At 40.0% G+C, this 23,150-nt stretch overlaps 2 protein-coding genes across 8 annotated transcripts in view; one reads left to right on the top strand and one right to left on the bottom strand.

Annotated features, from left to right (window-relative positions):
* LOC309696835 (serine/threonine-protein kinase WNK2) overlaps positions 1-12,447 on the bottom strand; it is a 40,862-nt gene extending 28,415 nt beyond the window's left edge. For 4 of the 7 annotated variants that reach the window (XM_082518275.1, XM_082518278.1, XM_082518279.1 and 1 more), the window contains exons 1-2: positions 11,883-12,446; positions 10,702-11,483 (exon numbers count right to left, since the gene is read on the bottom strand). In XM_082518275.1, the coding sequence (XP_082374401.1) occupies positions 10,702-11,343 (642 nt within the window). In that variant the 5' untranslated portion in view covers positions 11,344-11,483; positions 11,883-12,446. Of the gene's footprint in view, positions 1-10,701; positions 11,484-11,882 lie in introns of all 7 variants that reach the window. The other 3 variants (XM_082518280.1, XM_082518276.1, XM_082518281.1) reach the window with 3 other exon arrangements.
* A 133-nt stretch (positions 12,448-12,580) lies between these two features.
* Positions 12,581-22,265, top strand: LOC309696837 (ninjurin-1). Its single transcript, XM_082518282.1, has 4 exons — positions 12,581-12,919; positions 18,867-19,104; positions 21,824-21,889; positions 22,055-22,265. The coding sequence occupies exons 1-4, from the start codon at positions 12,884-12,886 to the stop codon at positions 22,162-22,164; spliced, it is 450 nt and encodes a 149-aa protein (XP_082374408.1). The 5' UTR covers positions 12,581-12,883; the 3' UTR covers positions 22,165-22,265.
* The last annotated feature ends 885 nt before the right edge of the window (positions 22,266-23,150 follow it).

The following is a 23,150-nucleotide window of genomic DNA, read 5'->3' as shown; positions in this document are numbered from 1 at the left end:
AGGAGCACCACATGGTCTGAAGCTTACCTGAAACATAGGTCTAAAAAAGAGCAACAAAGAGAAATGAGGAAGACTGCTTAAAGCTTGAGTGCTGCAGCTTTCTTTCCTTTAGGCAATTCCCCCCCTCCTCTCCCCAGATTACTTCCTTTACTGCTCCCTTGCTTTCTTGATCTCATCTTTCAGGAAACCTGCTGCTTTTTTCAAATAAGCCCCAATTCAGAGTGTTCCCCAAGCTCCAGTCACACTCCCAGCATCACCCCCTACATTTGCACCCTCACTTGTCTTTCCCTCTTAGCAGACACTGGGGTTTCTGCATAATTCAGAAGCCACATGCAGGCTGAGAGGCGTGGTTCACTGCGTCGAGAGTTATGTGCACTTATATGCTTTTGCGCACTGAGAGAATGGAAGAATGTCACTTTGAAAATCAATTTCCTCATAGCTACTGTGAGGTCTTTAACAAGTGTGACTCATTACGATACATTTGCTGCACTACAAACAGACCATTTATTGTTTGTGTGCATGTATGTGCATGTAATCTTATCACACCTGTGCTTCATAGCAGAGCAGGTAACTGCTTGAGTGAGGTCAAACACACAAACTGAAAGCTACAGCAGGCAGCAAGGGCAGAAAAATAGATAGTGACATTATCAGGAAGGAATCTTTAAACCTGTTCTCTACAATGCTGCCATCCACTATATCTGTATGCTCACCTCTGTTAATTCCACAGCTCGGCTAGCTCATACAGCGACACAGAATATCAGAATGAGAAAGCAAACCACTGGGTTTTTTGGTGTTGGAAGAATCAAGTAATGGATTAAAATATTAGATCCAGGAACTCTGCAAGCTTATCATAGTATATAAATGCAGTGTCAAAATCATATTCTTGACCTAATGTCACATTAAGTAGGAATAGCATACTCCTATTGTTTCATTTCATTCATTCATTTCATTTATTTATTCATTTTCAGGCACAACAAATACCTATATTGAACATAAAATACACAAAACAAATTGTGAAGGGATTGCCATCAGTCCAGCTACTTTACCTGAGGATTTAAGGATAATTATAACAAAGCTGTAAGAGTTACACTTCCTAATGAAAGGAGCTTACTGATTGTATATAAAGGGCTTTAGCCTTCTCCCTGAAGGCTACTGACATAATCAGACATACTTACATTTTTTTGTGGATCATGACATGAACATTCCCTTCGTCTGGATTTAAATTACACCGATGCAACGAATGCTACCCAAAATTACAGTATGTACTAGCATCAGGTATGACTCCAATTGTACCATTTTACATGATCCCAGATCTCACTACATGAAAAATTAATCCCCCATCTCTGATAAAAGATTCAATTCACAATCCATCTGAAAGCATAGAACAATGCTAAGGTTGTGAAGTGGCACATGGACTGAGTGGCTAATGAGTGGCTGCTGACAAATGTAGTTCACACACAGCTCCGTTCTGTCTGAAGAAATCTTATGACTGTAATTTTTTATAGACACCAATTCGTCTATTTTAGTTTGTCACAGTTTCCCCCAATGAGACAAAGTCTACAAGTTCTTACCTAATATACAAATATCTGAACTTACTGAACCAGTGAGATACGCATCCTAGAGGATAAATGTATTAGGAGAGAAACAGGTTTATGCATTAGTCCTGATTATGCCAGCCAAATTACAAATTGTCTGGCTGTTTCTTTGCCACTACAACTTAGCGTTCCTAATTACTATTTCTGCTTTACCTAATTAACTTGGCCTCATCTTGAGCCTTCGTTAACAAGGAGCAGATTAGCAACACTGGGACTCCATAGCCACAGTGTTATTGGGATTTGTATTCAAACAACTTGTCAACAAATTGTAATATAAAAAAGGACAGCAGAACTCATATTTACTGTCACATGTTTTTGTCAATAAATGAAGATAAAGAAATATTTTACATGAATATAAGTTATTTGTAAAATCCAGTAAAACTTGACTAGCATGCATACCCCAATATGCAGAAATCCCACAGCAAATAGGCCTTAGTATAGAATTTAAATGCCGCATTGAAAAGCTCAGGTTCAGTCTCGCTCACAATGATAATGTGACGCATTAACAATCAATACAGGTCATATTCCTTTAACCATAGCTACAGAACTACCTCCTTACTGCCACATCTTATTCAGTTCATGCAGACATTTCAACAAAAAATGTTTGGACTCAAGGGAAACAAACCCTGGTTGCCAGGCTGAGGCGGTATGATAATTTACTTGGAAACCCTTTCCACCCATCCTTAATAACAGATGACTACTGCAGTGCTTCCAATGCTGTAACAAAAGCTGGTGCAGGGTGAGCCATGAGCCAGCAGACTGCCCGCAGCTGAATTGTGTCCCATCAGTCATGACTGCAGGAGGCTTTGACCGGCAGCTGTGCCAGCTACCATTATCCCTGTATTCATTGTTATACACCTGCCATACAACCATGGTAAACCCAGGCAGAGTAAAATGGCATACCCGGCATTCAGGGTGGCCCAGTATAATGTTTTGAATAAGAAAAGGCTGGTGAAATATCTGAAAAGCATTCTGAAAGAGACAAATGTATGCTTCACCTAGCCTTGGGAGGGAGGAGTCAAAGAGGCAGAACAACATTCAAGATGAGAAGCCACTCCGATACTGTGGCAGAAAACAACAATCAGACTATGCCCAAATGATTACTTTGCTGTTTGGGCATCAAAAGTGTGAGCTAAGAAAACAGAAGGGGAGAGACAAGCAGAAACTATGCAAAATAAAAGCATCACAGACACACTGAGAACAGAAGAAAAACAGAACATAAGATACTAAATGAAATAAATGAATTGGGTGCTGATCATATTAAGAGCACTTGTGATTGTTGCTTGGATGTTTATGTGTATGAGTGTGACTAGCTGATTGTGACCAGCAGTTAGCCAAAGCAGATTAAAGCATAGAAACCTCCTATAAAGCTTTTTTCTGTGAAAACGCGTAGGCTGAAAAGGAAGTGGTTTTTTTGGACACAAAGAAAAACATTTTACTAATACTCACTTATCTACTCAAGAGACCAACAGTTGTGTATGAAAATAGTTGAATGATTTTCAACATTACCAATGTCTAAGAAATCAAATACACATAAATATTGGGGTATATTCTTCATTACGACAGTCTTGAAAGTGATGCCTATTTTACAATTTAACAAAGTTGAGATCACTAGAAACAGACGGTTTAACAAAAAGAATCATCCGGTTGCAAAAGTCTATATTTTTTTTAAAGCAATGGACATAGAAGTTTGCAGTAAATTTTAAATACCTGGCTTAATATAAAATTTTATATACAGAACTTTCAAAATTCACAAGTGGTTAATGTGCCCCTCTCCAGTTGCACGAAATCAGATGTGATATATATATATATATATAAAATATTCCATATGTAATCGTGTATATATACAGATAGATATAATTACATTATTTATTATTAGATTTAAGCCAAGTAGATGTTATTTCATTCATTTCTAATCTGCTTTAACTGGTAACATTTTTAGCAGCATTAGCCTGTGTGTCCAGCCAATCCAACCCAAGGTACGACAGCTGGTGGTGACACTTTCAATACACTGACCCCAAACACTGATACTTAACGGTAACACGGTCACTCAGACCCATTGTAAAAACCATGGAGGAGCTGACAGAGTGGCTACAAATAGCTGCAGTGCTATGATACACCGGGTGGCAAATTTTACCCATCTGCTCTGAACTTCAGACAAATTCACAAATGTGTTCAGTGTCCATGTAAATGACTAAAGCCTACTGTAGCCAGTGTGGACCGGTGCAAGCCAGAAAGTGAGAGTGCGGAGGGTGGACAGGCTTCCACATGTCCTGCATCGTACAGACCACTGATGATGAGGGTTGGCACTGAGATAAGGACAAGAGCAATGATTTGTCGAGTAGAGCTGCCCTGATTTGAACTGGGTGGCCTGGCTAAACTCCCTGGTTTGACAATTTTAGAATCTGCTGCAGTGTTTGGAGCCACAGAGCCCCTTAGACAGCCTTTATTCGGCATAATACCCTGAGCCAGACTAAACAAGTAAAATACCAGGAAGAAGGATTCCTACATTGTTTAATCAAAGAATTAGAAACTTCTTATAGCAAAGACAACAATCACATATTCAGTTTATCAGCACATTTAAAGATTTATAAATGAAATAAGCTCCCAGCATAAATGTTAATAGCAGTTTACAGTAATAGTAACTTAAGATGGAAGTGCTACAGTGAGCCCATTTGTTTTTTAGTCATTACATAAACAGCTTAGTAACGCAGAGGCCAACTAGAGTGAAGTAACCCATGTCTTCATACCACAAAGCCTAAGCAGGAGGCCTTAACAGGATACAGAGGTGCTCCAGGTTTGTTCATACAAATAACCTTCTTGAATTCCAAAAGGGATTACTAGTCCTAATGAGCTGTTGTGACACTTTCTATTGTTGGGGGGGAGGAAAGAGAGCGGTCAAAGGCCATTTAGCTAAATGTCCTAACGTAAGGTGCTGCTCTGAAAGCTGCTTAGAGAATCCCTGTACGAAATGTTAAGGCAATACTACAGCGGAGGTACTAGCACAGCAAGTCAGATACAATATATATAGACCACAAGATAAAAACTGTGAAGACTGCAGCATAGCAACGTGTGTCAGCTTTAATAAAAGTCTAGCCAATGTGGCATTTAAGTCAAAACAAGGCTGCATACAAGAGGTCTGATAGCCACCCCTGTAACTGATAGACCGTTTTAGGCAAACCCTAATGTGTAGCTTCCATTACTGGTCAATTAACTAATTAATCAGTTGAAAATTGCTCTGCAGCTCCCTGATAAACAAATTTGAGTCTGCTTCGAACAGTTATAACATCAGTGCATGTTTCAGTGTGGGATATTTTATAAGATCAATAAAAAAAAAGAGGTATGGACCACAATATTGAACTGCAATGTGCTGAACAATACCGCAAACCTAAGGCTTTAAATCGACAAAATATCACATCTCACAGGAATTATAACTGATATGATTCTGGTTTTCTTAATTTTATCCACCTGTGTATAATGTAGCATTTTATAGTAAAAATATTAAAAATACTGCAACTGTCTCTTTAACCAAATGTTTGCTTAAATCACAGTAAAGAAGTTTTCCCAATTTTTTTAATCTAACTGAAAACATTCAAAACATTGTGTATGTATGTGCTCCCCATTATCCCTCCTAAACATTAAGATAAAAAATTATTTATTCCTTTGCAGCTTTTCCTTTCAGACGATGTGGGACAAAGACCATGAATAAACCAACATACAAGGTGAGAGTTTTTGGGTAAGCATCATTTTACCAGTTAAGACATGCTGTGGATTTACAATTCTTTCTAAAGCCGTTTCATCAATAGAGTACATACACTTCAGGCCTAGGCTATGTTCATAATGATAAGTGATGGTTACTAGATCCAATTATGTTGCAACTTGAACCATAGAGTGACCAGCACACTGATTCAGCCATACAGCAAACACATTCAGATGCTCTCAAATGAATGGAAATGACTTAAATGAAAACAACACCAACAACAAAAAGACTGTACAAGAGACAACTATCACACCTGCAGCATGCAACTATACCACACGTCACACCAGTAGGCATATCTGTCTTTGCCATTGCTTTTCAGTTGACTTGGTGACGTGGGAATTCAGATGTGATGAAAGATGGGGGAACGGATAAGGCACTGCCACAGTGAATGGCTCTCCATGCTGCCCAGGGCCTCTCAATGCCAGATGGGCTGTAAACAATGACCCATTTGGGCATCTCCAACTTTGTTTACCTTTTTTTCATCTGTGCAGACAAGGAGAAGATGTGTTATTACACATGTTAATCCAGAGAGAAAGCGTGGTATCATCTTGTCAGATGAGAGTGCAATCTAAATCTATGATTACAGTGAAATCCAGCATTTGGAGTGAAGAAACAGATCTAGTGAGTAAGCTGCTGGGTTTGTTTGGTTCAAGAAATCCCCAATCTTCAGCAAAGACAGGTGGCCTGATAACACTGCCATGGCATCATTGCCAACTCTGCAGTCACAAGCTGAAAAAAGAGATTTAATCTACAAAATAGCTCACTGCCAAATACCTGAGAAGTCTGCAAAAGGTCAGAAGTAAACTGTCTGCAAGTGTGCACACAGCATTCAACACTAAGATAAAAATCAATACACTGAGCCACAAGTGGTGGAAAGAAAAAGTTTCCAAAGTTTAGAAAAATTCCAGAGAGCAATAATGATTAAGACAAAGTAAAAAGAATCACAGGATGTGTTTCTTCTCAACAATGAAAGGACTGAAAACAGGCATCCTTCTCTCACATTAACATCCTTGCATGAGCCAGGGCCATCTGTGATATGCCAGCAGCCTGGCACAGAAACAGAGATGTGGGGGAGATGGGCATGAACAGGAAGGGGCAGGGCTAAGGGAGAGAGACGAGGGAGGAAGAGAGCAAAAACAAACACGAGACCAGATTAAAATTTCTAGGGAGGAAAGCCATGTGACCACGGGAAGGCGAGAATACAGTGGAAAATCAAGAGTGATATCTCATGTTTCTCTGTCTTCCATGGGGGTATCTCCTGTTTTCCACAACAGTTTGCTTGGAACGGCAAAGCTGGCATCATACACATGCCACACGTAAGATTTTACCCCCATGTTGTTTACTCTGACCTACTTCAGATGCAAGCTTAAGACTTGCTGAAACCTGCACTTTATTATTTTGTTGAATATGACCAAAAAGATCTTGTGTGATTGTGGGCAGGAGAGCTCTGAGTCTGTGCAGCGATTTTTACCATGCTATCTCAGGGTAATAGTATGAAGCAAGCTCAACACAGCTAAGCCCTCTTTGCATTGGATGGCTTGGAAAAACCAAGAAAGGCTAGAAAGATAATGGATATAATGGTGGTTATAAACTGTCTTTAACCACGTTTTCCACGTGCTCGCATAAAAGACACTCACAAAACGAACAAATTGATTGGTGCCACAAAAAGGGTAAGAGAGGAATCCATCCATCCATCCATCCATTCATTTTTTTTCCCACTTATGTAATTCAGGGTTGCAGGGGGTTCTATCCCATGGGGCAAAAGATAATGTATACCCTGGGCAAGTTGTCTGTCTATCACAGGGTGCAAGACAAGAATGATGGCAGAGAATTTATTAATGGCATAGTTTTTCTATCATATTTATCTTATCCAGAGCATGCCCATTGCTGGTGTTAACTTCTAACATAAAAGCTGCTCATTAGAACGTCATACATTTAAATATGAAACACATGAAGTACATTTGCACTTTCAGTGACAGATACCTGGAAATTACTTTGACTACTTTGAATGATTCATTTTACAGAATGAATATACTCTGTGATTTTCTGTAAATACCAACAGAATAAAACATGTTATTATCATGTTATTATTTTATTTTATTTTATTTTTTTACTATTTAATTTGTAAAAATGTGTATACACACACACACACACACACACACACACACACACACGTAGGAAAATATTTAGTATACACATCCAGAAATGCATACACTATTATATATTGTACATATATTTATTAGTTTCAGGTTGGCCATTCTTGTATTTTGCTCGTTTGTGTTGTTGTGTTTGCACATCTCTGTTGCTTGTGGGGCTCGCACACAAGAATTTCACTCGCATGTGCTGTGCCAGTGTGCCTGCACATGTGATGTGACAATAAAAAGTGATTTGATTTGATTTGATTTGATTTATCTGTGTTCTATTAGCTGTAATACCTGCAGTATAAAACAGGCTTAGTAACAAATACAGACCGAGAAGAGAAACAATTTTATGCGCTTTTACAGCTGATATAGACGATTCACTGCAGTCTTCAGACACATGTTGCTGTTCAGAGAAAAAAAAGAAATCACAGCTGGAATCAGAATAGAATAAATTCAAAACATTTTAAAAAACAACTGTTGAGGTTTTCTGCAAAATAGCTCAGCTTCCTGAAAGTACCAGCAATCCCACTTAATGGTGTATCATAGAGATGCTGGAAGAGACTGATCTGCCTGTACAATTGTGCTTCCAGCCTGTATGTGCTGACCATCCTGGTTATATATATATATATATATATATATATATATATATATATATATATATATATATATATATATATATATATTTATATATATATATATTTTTTTTTTTTTTTTTTTTTTTTTTTTTTAAAGCAAGCTGTATAGTAAGCCAAAACAAGACCAAAGAACCCTGCACAAGAGCAATCATAACATCAGTTTTGGCACTGGCTGCTGTGCACAAAGAAGAAAACAGCTTGCATGCACCACCTGTGAGATGTGCAGTATATATACTGCACATCTCACAGGTTACTATGGTGATCGAGTCAGGTTCAAAGAGCTCCACCTTGAAAAGTCTGCCTTTAGGCTCAATATACACTACGATCCTATTGATCTCACTTCTTAGTTCATCTCTCCAGTGATTTCATCCTGACTACAGCTTGACAGACAATAACATTGAGGATGTTGATAAAGCCTACTGAAGCTACTCCTTCTTCTACTTTCTTTAGGAGTAAAGAATCTCATTTCCCGTACTACAGTCTGCAGATTATTACAAATGCCCATAATTAAGAAGTGTGCTGTTGGTCTAACTGCACAATGCAGCAACTCTAAACTTAAAATTGAATTCAGACATTGTGTAATATAGCAGTGTAAATACACACTGAAACATCCAGAATGACAGATTAAACAATGTTCAAGTAACTTTTCCACAAAAACTTCAAGCTTCTCAAATGTAACTTTTAATATGTTTGCTTGGCCCTTTAAAAAATAAATGAAACACCTTAGAATTTAGACAGGACAAGATATCTGAAATGTCAATTAATCCAATTCTGTTTTATAGTCACTCAATCTATAAAACATCAGAGAAGGAAATTAATTGTCTTATATTTTGTATTCTGTGACCAACAGCAAAAAATCCAGAGTAAAAATCATTTGGGAATGTGTAATTATGCACAATAAATAGCTTCAACTGACTCATTAATCAATAAACGGCTGCAGATTAATTCTTCAGATATCACTAAGGAGGCAAGGAAACTCCTTTGTAAGACATTTAATGATTCAAATGGCCAATAAAGAAAATAAATGGATAATAATTACCTAAACTGCATCTGCTATGACAGTTTAACAACACGTGAAAGAGTTCTGCCTGTTATTTTGTTTATCCAACAGTACCTAATGGAAGACCTTCAGCTCAAAGCTACAACAGTATATATGAGATGACTACATGATCACTTGAATCATGATTAACATCCATTGTCAACTGTCCACTAGAGGGAGTTTTAATCTGTCTTTAGGGAAAAATAAAATAAGAGTACATAGATCCCTCTTCCACATTCTCCATCCACTGGACTGAACTACAGCTTTGCGTTGTCCAGTTGAGGAAAGCTCGGGGCTGCTTCCTGCTGTCAGCGTGCATGATATCATCATCCAAATGAGGCCTTCGAGTCTCAGTGTGTCTTTGCATGCTCAACAATGGCATTCTATCTTTAAAGTCCTTTTATGTGATGCTATGTGTCACTGCGCTGTAATGCTAAAGTCAGACAAAACAGGTTTAATTCCTGCCAGTGGATGAAGTGGTTTGCATTCTTTCATCTTGCACAGTACTGACGCAGCATGTTTTCAGTACCCTAGGCAAAGTATTCACTGAGGCCACTGACTGCCACAAGGCTCCCAGCAGGCTATGGGGCAGGTTCAGCTGCTTCCTGTCTGCTCACCTCCTGTTACACAGAGGGTGCGATGCAGGGAGTAGCACCACTAATAACATGCAGACACACTGCTGGTAGAGAGCGAACCGGCATCTCCTGCACTGTCCACTTCAATGATTGAGCTGAGTGTCATCATGCAATCAGCTGGCCAAACTGCCATGGAAAATGAAGGCTGTCTGAGCACACACAATGTAAAATAAATCCTTTACAAAATTATCTAAATAGGGAGAAAAAATAACAAATCACAGGACATGTTTTTGTACTTTGAGGGGGCCAGTCATGCTAACTATAGTCCCCCTTAAGCCTCCTGGGAGAGGGAGAGAGAATAATCCTTGTTGCAGTCTCAGAAGGACGGAAATAATTAGTTAATACCTTTGCACAGTCTAAGCTTGTGATTTCCTTGTGTCTATGTAACGCAAGAAAATGAACTCCCCTTGTGCATTTGCGAAACTGTCGATCGCCATACTTCAGCGATGGTATGTTCCTCCATGTCATGTCTACAGCTACTGCTTGTCAATCAGTCTTCCAGTGTAAACCATTTAAAATTTAGTGGTGACCAATTTGCAACTCAGCATACTCCTTCATGAGACTAGAGGCTGATTGACAGCTCCCTGAAGACATCTCCATTACACTATCATGATGAGTGAGAACACAGAGGAGAAAAGATAGAGGGCTTCCTGTGGGAGTCAGGCATTCTTCCACTAATATTAATCACGCATATATTTATCGTAGAGGGAAAAATGTGAAGACACTTTTAGATAGCTCTGGTCAGCATCCATCTCATGGATTAAAAATGTGACAAATAAGCCTTTTTTTCACAGATATGAAAAAGATAATTGTGCCTTGTCTGTAACTGCTGCATACACAACGAATTGGTGTCACAGAAATTTTGTTAATGAGATGAGACAATTTTACTGCCTTACCTGCAGCTCACACCAGGCCACCTCCACCCAGGTCTCAGTATCCAGGCCTTTGTAGACTGTCTTGAAGGAACCTCTCCCCAGCTCTATGTCAAATTTAAGGAACCTTCCCCCTGGAGACGTGGCGACTGCCTTCATCTCTGCCTCCTCCTCATTCTCCTCACTGGCTGCCTTGACAGCAGCTTTACCACCATCACTGCATGTAACATTTAGCGCGTCTCCACCTTTCTCCTTGTCCTCATCGGCGCTGGCGCTCTCTGTTGCACTGTCTTTAAGCCCACCTTGACTTTCAGTGCTGGATCCCTCCTGTATCCCACAGCTGGTCCCCCTTGACCTGTCCACAATTGTTCGCAGGTTAATGTTTAGGATCTTACTCCTGTTATTACATTCAGGTGCTTCAAAGGCCTGCTCATCTGTGTCTGAAAACCATAAACTTCTCCTGATGAATCTCTGATGCACAATCCTCTGATAACTGGAGGAAGGATATGCGCTGGGGTCACTCCCACCTCTCACTACAGAGTCCACAAGACTGACGGGTCCATCACCCATGGCCTCGCGCACATTTTTGCCCGGTTCACACTGAGACTTGGTTACAGGCGAATTTCTCAGGTCTTGATGGTCCCCGGAGCCTGATTTAGACTCCATGGTGACTTAAAAGTTTAGTCGCTTTGGTTTCCAGGTCATTCGTGCCATCACGGGTAGACTTTCCAACACGCAGATCGACAGATGAATACCTGCAGCGCCCACTCGGTGACGCAGTTTGCCGGGAGAGGCCCTTTACAACACTGGGATGGATGACATAGACAAGATTTTATCCGCTAATAATAATAATAATAATAATAATAATAATAATAATAATAATAATAATAATAAAAGAACCTGCAAAAGAAATACGATATGCCCCAGTTATACATTATTGCTAAAGCTATCGATGGGCGTTAAGCATGGTAATAATCACTGAGGTGAAGTTAGCTGCTGTCAGTAAGAGGGGGTTGACAAAAAGACAAGCCCAGGAGTTAAAGCATTGCTTCCAGAAGCCATCGTCGTCCAGGTGACCGAGAAACTAGCAAGCTGGCTTCGGCGACATAAGTTTGGCAACTAGCTAGCACTAAATTTCCCCCAGTATACCCACAATATTATCTTACGTTCAAATACTGACATTAAAAAAATAAGGCACGACTTACCTTGTTCAAAAAAGGGGCATAAAAAACACCCTCGAGTATAACTGACGCTAGTGACACACAGCAGAGACAAACCTGCCAGGTCCAGTAGCAGCACTCAAAAAAAATCCTCGCCAACGTTAGCCGACTGTCCACGACAAAAGGTGGACTTCAAAAACGCCCTATCTGCATATTATCTCCATTTTCAAGCACAGGAGCCGCCCCAGCGACCGCAAACAAATTCGGGCTTTCTTAACTGAACACATACCACATGCTGACAAGAAATAACTGACGAATTTCTTGTATTTATCTCCTTTTAAGTCCCCGCATCCCTCTCTTCGGTTGCAGCTCCCGATGCGACTCTCCCCACTGTTTCTTCTTCTTCTTCTTCGCTGCCGCGTAAGTAAATAGCACACACGGGTCGCTTTAAGACTCGGGGTTTTTTTATTTTTCCTGTAGTCCCCTCGGTAGTTAACTTAAACCAACAGCTGTTTGCGCTTGTCATCGCCTTCCACCATTTGGTTAGTGCACCGGTGAGGTACACCAAATGTGTTTCCCATTCAGTTCGCTTGGCTCCACGCCCCTGGTGAGGACTATAGAAGGGAGGAGGGTGGAGGTGGGGGGAATGGTCCATCCAATCATACGGCACTCTGGGACGCCACAGAAAGCCTACTCATCATATTGTGTGCTGTCCAACAGACAGAGTGACACGGGGTGAGACAAAGGCTGATTAGAGTCAGTGCAAGTAAATTACACAGCAATTGAAAACATAAATAAATAATTTCTCACACCCTTTGAAGACTCAGTCACGTGTCTTAACTCCCGAGCCTGCTGTTGAAACAACATTTTTCCATTATCACTGCTGTTGTGTCACTATAATATAGTAGTTACACGTGCATCAGTAGCTCTGTCACGTAGCCTTGGCTACGTGCTTGCGGGTCCAGTCTTCTCTACCCCTACAGGATATTTTGCCACTTTGCTGCAGCCTGCATCTGAGGTGTAGCAGCTCTTCGCACAGGGCAAAAATGAGCAGCAGCATCAACAGGTTAAGTGGCACCGAGGTAAGATATTTGCAGCCCCTTTTTAACATTCATCGAGGGAAAATGTAAATCCTCTGGTTTATAGATGTCTATAGGCTAAGTAGATTGATCATACAAATTGACATGCTCACAAGTGCAATAAATAAAAGATGCACGAAGAAAGATTACCTGATTAATAAGAGTATTCTTGCTGTTTTGCATGCTTTTATACAGTAGAATAGAAGGAGTGTTAATACAGTGCAAAAATGCACGGACCGCAAAGCAATCGCTTGGATATGGGCACTTGGGAAATGTGCTGTCATGCAATCATTTTTGTTTAGGTTGAATTTTTTGTTGCAAGAAGTGTTGATTCATTGTCGTGGTCATTTCTGTACCCAGAGTTGTCGGTTGTTACTTTTTATTGTAAGCCGATCGTGTAAAAGTATCCACCTCCTGCGGTTTCTGCGCTTCCATGCCACTTCTGTGCCTTTTCTCATGTTACATGTCATCTGCATGTGAGGTACATTCAGAGGTGCATACGCTTTGCAGAATAGAAGTGGTGCTGAATAAGACGGATTTTATGTCTCCGCAGAAGCATTTGACCAGACATCTTAAAGTCTTTTGCAAGCATGCTGGGTCAGATGACAGTCTGGTCTGGCTTAGGGGTGAAGTATTGTTGGTACCTGAGTGACCTTATAAACAATGAATGCCCTCCTTTGTTACCAGTGCACTGGCTTAAATGCACACATAAAAACAGACACAAGGTTTTACTTTTGTATTACATCATCCTGCTTCATGCCACAACTGTAAAGCTCACAGATTGATTACTTTAGTTTATTAGGCAATTGAAGCTGCCATTTAAGAGTAGTTCAGTCCTGCATCTAATGTGCAGCATCCAGTTTTACAGGGCAGGGAAATGGACTTCACTCTGTTATGCGCATGGTCACTGTCTTAATAGCGCCATTTAATTTCAGATGTGTGTGTGTGTGTGTGTGTGTGTGTGTGTGTGTGTGTGTGTGTGTGTGTGTGTGTGTGTGTGTGTGTGTGTGTGTGTGTGAATTTGAGGAAGAAGGCAGGAGGAAGAGAGACCCTGGCAGCCACAGATACTTCCTTGCAACAGTCAGAGCTCAGCCAGCATTTGCAAAATGTAATACCCTTACGCTCGATAAAATGAGCAATTGATCTCATTTACAATGTGTCCCCCACCAGTGTGAGTCAATATGAGTGGGTTTTTTTTTTCAATCCGTGGCTCTTGTAGGGTGAATATCTCACAGGAAGACTTTCTGCAGGCTTTTAATATTCTTGCCTGCCTTTCACTGAAATCTAAGACCGATGAGATGAGTCAGATTTCACTTTCTTTGATAACCCGTAGTTTAAACTGCAGCTTTTCACTAAATGAGAAAGTGTTTTTGATTTGTTTGGGGTTTTTTTTCCCACCATAAGTGCCTTAGCTGCATAGACCACACTCAGAAACAGTCATGTTTGCTTTGCTTTGTGCAAGGCTGTAAAACTAAAAGCTCTACAGAGATTCATGGAAATTAGATTTACAGTTGGGTCGATTGTCATCTGGAAGCTGGCCAGATTTTGAGGTGAGTGAGAGAAGAAGGCTGCTGATAGGACATGATGGATGGAGAGCAAAGAAGTGCTTATGCACGAGGAAAAAAAAAGTAAGTGAAATACTCACTCATGCAGTTAGAGTTAATTTAGCATTTCATCATATAGCTGAACACGGGCTCAATTAACTAAATAATAAATGTACGGTTTCACTGTCTTAAGTGGTGTCTTGCTTTGTTGCCTTGAAGAGCTTTCTACATGTCAGACACAGAGCTTAACAATACAAAGCTAAAGGCACTGCATACTCTCTAAGTAACTTACATGCGGGTGTAATCAGTTAGTGTGACGACATGGGAAAAGGAGAAAAGTTTAGGATTAGGTGTGCAAGTTGAATGAGTTCATTTAGTTTTTGGGAAATCAGCCAAAACGTTCATTTGCTTCTGAATACACAATGAAAAATGGATTTATTTGATCTGAGGTTTGGGTTAAATCACGGGAATTAAGAAATTGCAGTCTTTCCAAAGTTGTAAAAAGCATGTATTATACAACTCTGCATCTAGCTTTAGCATTAAAAAAATATGAGAAGTAGCGAATGTGAATTGAAGGGTCTTTTATTTGTTTTTCACCCTTGGTAATCCTTTGCATTCTGCAACCCGGGTTGAAAGGTAAAATAATGTCATATTTTCTCATTCAATTCAATTCAGCTTCAATTTTATTGATATAGCGCCAAATCACAACAACAGTTGCCTCAAGGCGCTTTATATTGTAAGGTAAAGACCCTAGAATAATACAAAGAAAACAGAGGAAACCCCAACAATCATATGACCCCCTATGAGCAAGCGCTTTGGTGACAGTGGGAAGAAAAACCTTCTTTTAACAGGAAGAAACCCCCAGCAGAACCAGTTTTATTCTCAGTTTTATTTATGTGATTTATAGGAATGATTTCAATTGCTCAGTTAAGCGCTTAGGTCAACATTCATTGTTTGAAGAAGCCCTATATAAATAACTTACTGATTAGCTGGTTTCCCTTCTCATTCCCACATTGTAGTGTTAGTGACACCTTACAGCAGAAACTGAATAATGTTAAATATTATTACATGATTTCATCTGTTATTCCACAGTGACACATAACTGAGAGTTAAGATCCAAACAACTTTTATGTCTCTGACTATCTCCCCCTCCCTCGTTACCTTGCTCCTTCTCTCCCCTCGGTGTATCTCCCCCGAGACTGATTCAGACTAGAAATGCACTGTGAATAATTCATCACAAAAATCAGCACTGAAACCTAGAACCAGTACAGCACAACTGATTTAATGAGAACTTTTCTCTTTTTTTTCCTACAGTTTAGATAGCTATAAATCTGGTGTGCCTAGATGACTGACAAGCACTGGGTTTCTCTGGGATATAAAATTCTGTCCAAAAATGCAATTGTGAACGAAACGAAAACCAGGATCACGTACATTCTCTTTTAAAAAAAAATAATTTGTTGCATGTTATCCCTCCACTCCACTCACAGCTGTTGAGTAAGACACATTATAAGAGCCTGTATTTGCTATCATTTTTGCACTGAATGTCTCCTCTGCTGTGATTAGTTGTTGTGCTATTTTGCCAGCTGTATGATGCGAGTAGACAGCAGGATTAATCGTGATAAATAGCTTGGGCAGACAGAGGAAATGACCTTTAGATTTGGCCTACGCACATGTCAAAAAGGAGTTCTTTTTTGGAAAAAATAGACATAGTGACTCCATATTTCCAACCTGCGATCTCACAACAAGTATTATCTCACTGTGGTCTGTTGACTCTGGGATAAAGGGCTGTATTTTTTGAAAAACCTATGTCAGTGTGTGAGAGCAGAAAGGCTGACCCTGACACGTCATGACAGTATGCCATTTGTGGTATTTGGAGCAGATCACAGTCACAGGACACCCTGCCACACCACATTGCTTTCCAGCGAAAATGCATGTTTGGCTTCACAAAGCATGTCCTAAAATGTGTTTTAATTCCTCGTTGTGAAGGTGTAACACAGTGCAGTGGATCTTTGAGTTGAAAGGAAAAAACACATTTTGTTTTTTGTTTTGTTTGTTTTTTTTTAGCATTTGCTGGATACTGCCGAGATGTCTCTGAAGTGTTCACATGAATCTATGATAAAGCATAAAAGTTAAACTGATAAGTAGAATGCCAGATGATGAATTTGGCCAGTAACCCATTTAATACATCTTCTAAAAAGCAGAGATTTATTAAGAGAATTAAACATGGCTTGTCCAGTGGTTATCACAGGATTTAAAAAAAAATCTAAATAATTACTGCAACCAGAGTACCAGATCATTACCAACCCCATCGACCACACCTTCTGTTCAGAGTGTACTTCCCCTCATACATCAAGTTAACCCATGCCAGTTGATTGCTGTGAATCTCTTAAATACATTGTAATTCAGCTGTAGCCTCATCCATGGTAAATTAGAGGGTGCAGCTTTTCTTTCCTTTCTTTTTGTCTTTATCCCTCGAGCAGAGGGAAGACAGCTCGCACCACTTCTGCAGTTTGGTTAATCTCAGACAAACTATGCTCTCTGCAGCTGCAGGGAGTGTTATGATAAAAACGGAAGATTTTGGTGTTCAGGAAGAGACTGCTGATTTTTTTTTTTCCTTCTCAAAGAAAAAGAGGCATTGGCATTGGCATTCATGCTTTGACCTTGTCGCCACTGAATTTTAAAATGTGGTTCTCAGGTGTAATGAGCCATCATTTTTTATAGAGACAGACTCCGTATTCACCAATAAGATAACTTTTTTTCCAGAACCTTCTGGTCCAGTGGCTATGTATGGTTCTCTCTTTGCAGTACATAGTCCACTGACATGGAGTGAATACACAAACACACTCACAACTGAGCTAATCTAATGTTGCATCACGCTCACCCACACAAGAATCGATAGGTTACACAACTCAGAGTAAAAGTAACTTTCTTAAACGCTTTTGATCAACTGCTGATTAATCATAGAAATGAATTACCATATTTACTCACCTCTCTTCCTAAGTCCCTGGTTTATTGAGTATAAAATATAACAAAATAATAAAGCACATTTTGTTCTGAAGTGAACATTTATTTCAATTCAGTTCATATATTCAAGCTGGATCTTACCTTAAAGACCTCATAGTATCACCCTATCACCCTAAAAGAGCATTTTACTCTCAGACTTCTGGCTCCCAGTTTGGATCCAGGAGACAGATAGCCTCTCTAATTTTAAGATTAGGCTTAAAGCTAATACCAGCTCACAACAACAGTCATCCCAAGGTAAGGTAAAAATCATGCAATATTAGAGAGTGAACTCCAAAGATCCCCCAACAATTGTGGGGAGGAAAAGCTCCCTGTCAACAGGTAGACCCTCTGGCAGAACAAGGCTTAGAGAGGGACTGCCGTCTGGACAGAGGACCATAGGCGCACGATGAGCCACGAGCAGGACATCACAGAAACTGCTGAAGAAAGTAGATAAGAGTTAACAAGATGCAGCAGTGGCCTATGAGTGTATGGGAAGTAAAAGCGAGGAGCGAAGAAGAAGTGCTCAGTGCATCCACTAGCACCCTGGGTTTAGAGCAGCATAACTAAAGGAACTTGATGAAACTCTTAGATTTGTCAAAAAGGAAAGTGAAAGATTAATTTTAAGAGTAGAGAGGGTGTCTTTCTTCAGAACCAAAACTGAGAGTAGGTTTCACAAGAGAAGGTCCTGATAGCTGAAGGCTCTACCTGCCAAAAGATGGGCAAACTGAGGTAAACTGCTATCATATAACACTGGTTCTTCTTGTTTTTGCTCAGCCCATTTCTGCAGCTGTCCATCAAGCTTCAAGAGAATGTGATATGGGCAGAATATGAACAAAGGATCACTCTATTACTCTACACTGATAGGTTTTTTTACAGATAAGAAAATCAATCATTTGACTGTTTTGATTTATAAAGTCAACAAATACTGGAATAGAGGGCAACAAGTGCGGCGCAGGCTCATAGAAGCAATATAAAATGCCCAGAGCTCAATGCTCATATGACACTAGTGAAGGAGAAAATGTGCAGACTGAAAGTGATCGCTTGAAACTATTCGCACAAACGGCATATGCTGACTTCGTGTTTGTCATGTTTTAATGGTACTGTTACCGGATTGCCAGTATCTCCTTGCTGTACTAATGGCTCTGTTTTCAAAGGTCACTCTTCTGTAATGGCTGTTGTTGTTCTAATTAGGTCAGAATGATAACCAGATCCTCACCATCCGTGCTCAGGAAACACAAAATTACTGCTAGTCTCATCAAAATGATGCCTTGTTGGCTCTACTGGAAGAACAAAACACAGCACAGAGCAAGCCTTTCTGCTTGTTTCCCGGCGTTCTTCTTTCTGTCATTATCTGCAAGCCATAAACATTATCTCTGTGCCAATTACTCTCTTCTCTCCCCCAGACCACCCATCCAGATGCTTGGCCCAGAAGCCCAGCTCCTCTGAACATGAACCACTATGCCAATAAGAAGAGTGCAGCTGAGAGTATGCTGGATGTGGCCCTGCTGATGGCCAATGCCTCCCAGCTAAAAGCTGTCCTGGAGCAGGGGCCAAGCTTCCACTTTTACACCCCCACCATCACCCTAATCAGCATCTCTCTGTGTCTACAGATCACAGTCGGGGTCCTGCTTATCTTCATAGGTGAGAAAGTAAACATAGCCTGAGCCCTTCTGGTGTATCAGAGGTGTTTTTGCTGTCTGGCATCTCACATCCTTTACTTGCCCACTTCATCCTTCCTATTCTAGCAAGATTACAGCGATCTATATGCCACATTTTGCCCTACAATGCACCCCCTCCCCCATAAATGTCAAGTCTACTGACTCCTGACAAACAACCTATTAGGAGCTGGATTCAGTCTCTATAGCAACCAGGACTGAGAGGTCAAAGGGTTCACTAGGTTTTACTGCTGATATCAGCACTGCTGGGAGTTGGGAGAGGTGCTGTGTATGTGTGTAAATGTGTCAATATGTGTCAGTATGTATGTATCTCCATGTGTTGGAACAAAGAGAAAAGCCCAAAAAGAGACAGATGCAGCAACAATTTTTTAGGAGGTCTGCTGATATCTCGGGTTGAAAAATTTGTGCGTGTAAATAAAAATAATATAAGTTGGGGATAAATAAACTAATTTAGTTTTTTTTTCCTGACACACTGAACAACAGGTTAATGAACTTTAAGCCAGTCACAATGACTCAGCTGTTGATGGATGAGTAAATAAAGTGAGTTTTGTTTGGTTAGTGTGAAACTAACAACCCCACATGTCTTATCTACCTCCTCTGTGAAACTGCTGAAAAAAAATCTTAAAATAATCAATTACCAATCAGATATTTCAAAGCACGCCCAAATGAATATTTCCTCCCTTGTTGCTCAGATTTCTGCAAAAAAAATATTATATCATCATCAACATTGTTACAGTATGAGTATACAGTACAATCAGATATTATTAACTCTGACATTTGCACATTGAGGTATTCACATTAAAAACGTCACATGTCCATAAGACACATCCAGCACGTGAGAGTCATCACTCATTCATTGCCCCTTTGACCTCCTTCACCAGACTTAAACAGCATCCCTTGCCTTTACCAAAATATCACACACATTTCTTTCTCATTACTCTTTTCTTCATTTTTGTTTACTCTTCTGAACTTCTTTGGCCTCTCGTCCTCACATCCCTCCCTCCCCGTTGGATCCAGCTCTCTCTAATGAAGCCAGTGGTGCGTGATGTGAACGGCCTACATACTGGCCACCCCAACCAGACTCTAGCCCCCACCAAGACAGATCAGATACACACACACACATCACAGGAAGCGTTCTTACGCTGTTTAACCTCTGGTAATTTCCATCAAATACACACACCCATGCACATATACATGGCTACTGCACACCCATTTGTATGAATATGCATTCATGTGACCATTATTCACAGGCGACTCCCTGTACTGCTGATGACACCATAGTAATGTCTTTGTCACAACACTAATTAGCTGTTTTCATAACATTTAACACATGCCATGATGCTATTAAAACACAAAAGAAATGACACAGTTGCATATAGGAAATACAAGCTTCCCTTGATCAGTTTTCTTCCCCTGTATTGTTCTTTCTCTGTGATTTGAACCTGACACTTGTTTTCTTTCCCTGTGTGACATTTATGCCTGCGATGTATAGTAAATGTATCACATCATATACATGTTTACATTGGGGGACGCTATTGTTACAAATCCAATTCCAAAAAAGTTGGGAAGCTATTTTAAATGCAAATAAAAACAGAATGCAATGATTTGCATATCTCACAAACTCATATTTTATTCACTATGAAGAATAGAAAACGTATTAAATGTTTCAACTGAGAAACTATACTATTTTAACAAATGTATTGGATGCCGTTAGTAGCAACAGGTCTAAACAAAAGTTGAGACAGGGCCATGTTTACAACTGTGTAGCAGCGTCTCTTCTTTTAACAACAGTCCATATATGTCTTGAAACTTAGGAGACCAGTTGTTGGACTTTTCGGAGAGGAATTCTGTTCCATTCTTGTCTTATTCTGAAATATAGGATTGTAGCTGCTAAATAATTCTGGGTCTTTTTTGCCACATTTTTGGTTTCCATGACAATTTCATGTCTGTTTTTTTATGGCAGTGTCGCCTGAGATTCCAAAGATCACGAGCATCCAGTATTGATTTTCATCATTGTCCCATGTGCACGGAGATGTTTCCAAATGATTGGAATCTTATGACGATGTTATGAATTGTAACTGATAAGATGTTCAAAGTCTTCACGATTTACAAAGAGGAACACTATTCTGAAATTGTTCCACAATTTGTAGACGCAGTTTTTTTGCAGACTGATGAGCCTCTGCCTACTGCACCATTACTTTTGACAAACTCTGCCTCTTTAAGATGATCTTTTTGTACTCAGTCATGTTACTGACCTGTTGCCAATTCAGCTAATTAGTTGCAAAATGTTCCTTAAGCTGTTTCATTTAAGTACCATTTACTTTTAAAGCGTTTTGCATTTCCCTGTCCCAACTTTTTTGAGTGATCAAATTCAAAATGAGCTAAAATTTTTAATAACATAGTAAATTGATTGCAGTAGATCTAACTTTTTTTTTTAATCTGAGTTTCCTCTAAGTGAAAAATGAAAAACTGAATATTGCATTGTTTCCTTACATGCTTGCGTCATAAAATAAAAGACACAAATAGATGTATGAGCATTCTGAACCCAGAATTAAGTAAATATAGATTTGTGGTTGACAGTAAATCTTTGCACCATAATGAGTTGGCTTTAGTCCCAGAATAGAGTAGATTGTTGTGCAATTAGACATTATCTGAGTTGTGTGTTGTTCTGCTTTTGTTCACAGTTCGATGGAACCTGAATGATGAGCAAAAACACCAGAGGCTGAACTTCATGGAAAACTTGGCTACAGGTCTGGTGTTCATCATCGTGGTGGTCAACGTCTTCATCACAGCTTTTGGAGTCCATCGAACAAATTACAGCAACTGACCACGCACACACACACAGGCACATCTATGTATGTGTGTATGCATTATTTTCACAGTCTTTCACTGCTCCCCTCTCTCTTTTCAAACAGGTATTTTCTCTCCTGCCTTACTCTGCAGTTTGCTCCTAAAAACTTTCATGTCGTCAGCATGTTTTTGCTCTACTCCTCTTCTGACCGGACCTTCACAATCACCTACATGACCTACAAACACAGTGACCTCTCCAGGCTCGCAGAGAAATTTCCACCAGAAAACAACTCGAACAAAATACACAGCTGTTCATTTACCAGAAAATCATTGTCCCGCATGGCTGCAGGCACCGAGAGAAAATAGCGAACAAGAGAGAAACAGCCGTAGCGACAAAGAGGTCTGGTACGTAAACAACACAACATTTGTTCTGAATGGACAAACAGGAAAGTGGAGACAGCAGCAGTCAGGACCATGTGACCTCATGCTGTCTGTCTCCTATGCTGTCCAACAGTGACCCGACGCACTAGCCAGACATGGATGCACAGTCTCACACACACACCTGAACACTCTTTAATTTTTAATTGCACCAATGACGTTTGATCATGTTTAACGGGTGTGCTGAGCACATGTATGCAGCACAGGGCAGGCCTCATCCGCCTCAAAACCACTACCCACCTCCACAGCTTTAACTTTACTATCAACTCTACCCCACAGGTGTCATGCCTAACATTCAGTTATAACAGTGTTTGGTTGTGCTATGAATCCCTCTGTGACGAGCAAAGCCGGACTTTGTTTGTGGTTCTTTGGACCAGAAGTAGCTGGTGAGTCAGAGTCAAGAGAGCACAGACCCCGGCAGAACTACTTGTTAAAACAGAAGCCTTAATTAGGCAGCAATGCCACTGAAACCCCAATTAGAGCACAAGCAAATGCTCATTTTATACACTTGAGTGGTTTGACATAAATATCCAGTAAAGAAAATTTGAGGCTGTTTCACATAATTATCAGCTAAAAACCGTAATCGCATTCATGCAGCTATCTATAATTTCTCCAAGGTGGTTGTGAGGAAGCACCTTTCAGATGGCAAAACGTCGCAATCTCATCCTTTTCCTCCCCTACAACTATCATTGGTAACCGTGGAAACAGCCACACTGAAAGCCAGATTTGATGATACACACAGCTTCACTTGGAGGAGATCTGTAGATTGATATATATACATAA

This window comes from Aulonocara stuartgranti (genome assembly GCF_965226115.1).
Source record: "Aulonocara stuartgranti genome assembly, chromosome: 20".
Lineage (NCBI taxonomy): Eukaryota > Metazoa > Chordata > Actinopteri > Cichliformes > Cichlidae > Aulonocara > Aulonocara stuartgranti.
This window is presented reverse-complemented; position numbering and strand designations above follow the sequence as displayed.

Bases quoted from the DNA above. Each gene is read 5' to 3' on its own strand.
- LOC309696837 (XM_082518282.1), top strand. From the start codon at position 12,884: ATGAGCAGCAGCATCAACAGGTTAAGTGGCACCGAG. The intron at 12,920-18,866 runs GTAAGATATTTG...TCTCTCCCCCAG, and splicing joins ACAGGTTAAGTGGCACCGAG to ACCACCCATCCAGATGCTTG. The intron at 21,890-22,054 runs GTCTGGTGTTCA...CTTTTCAAACAG, and splicing joins CATGGAAAACTTGGCTACAG to GTATTTTCTCTCCTGCCTTA.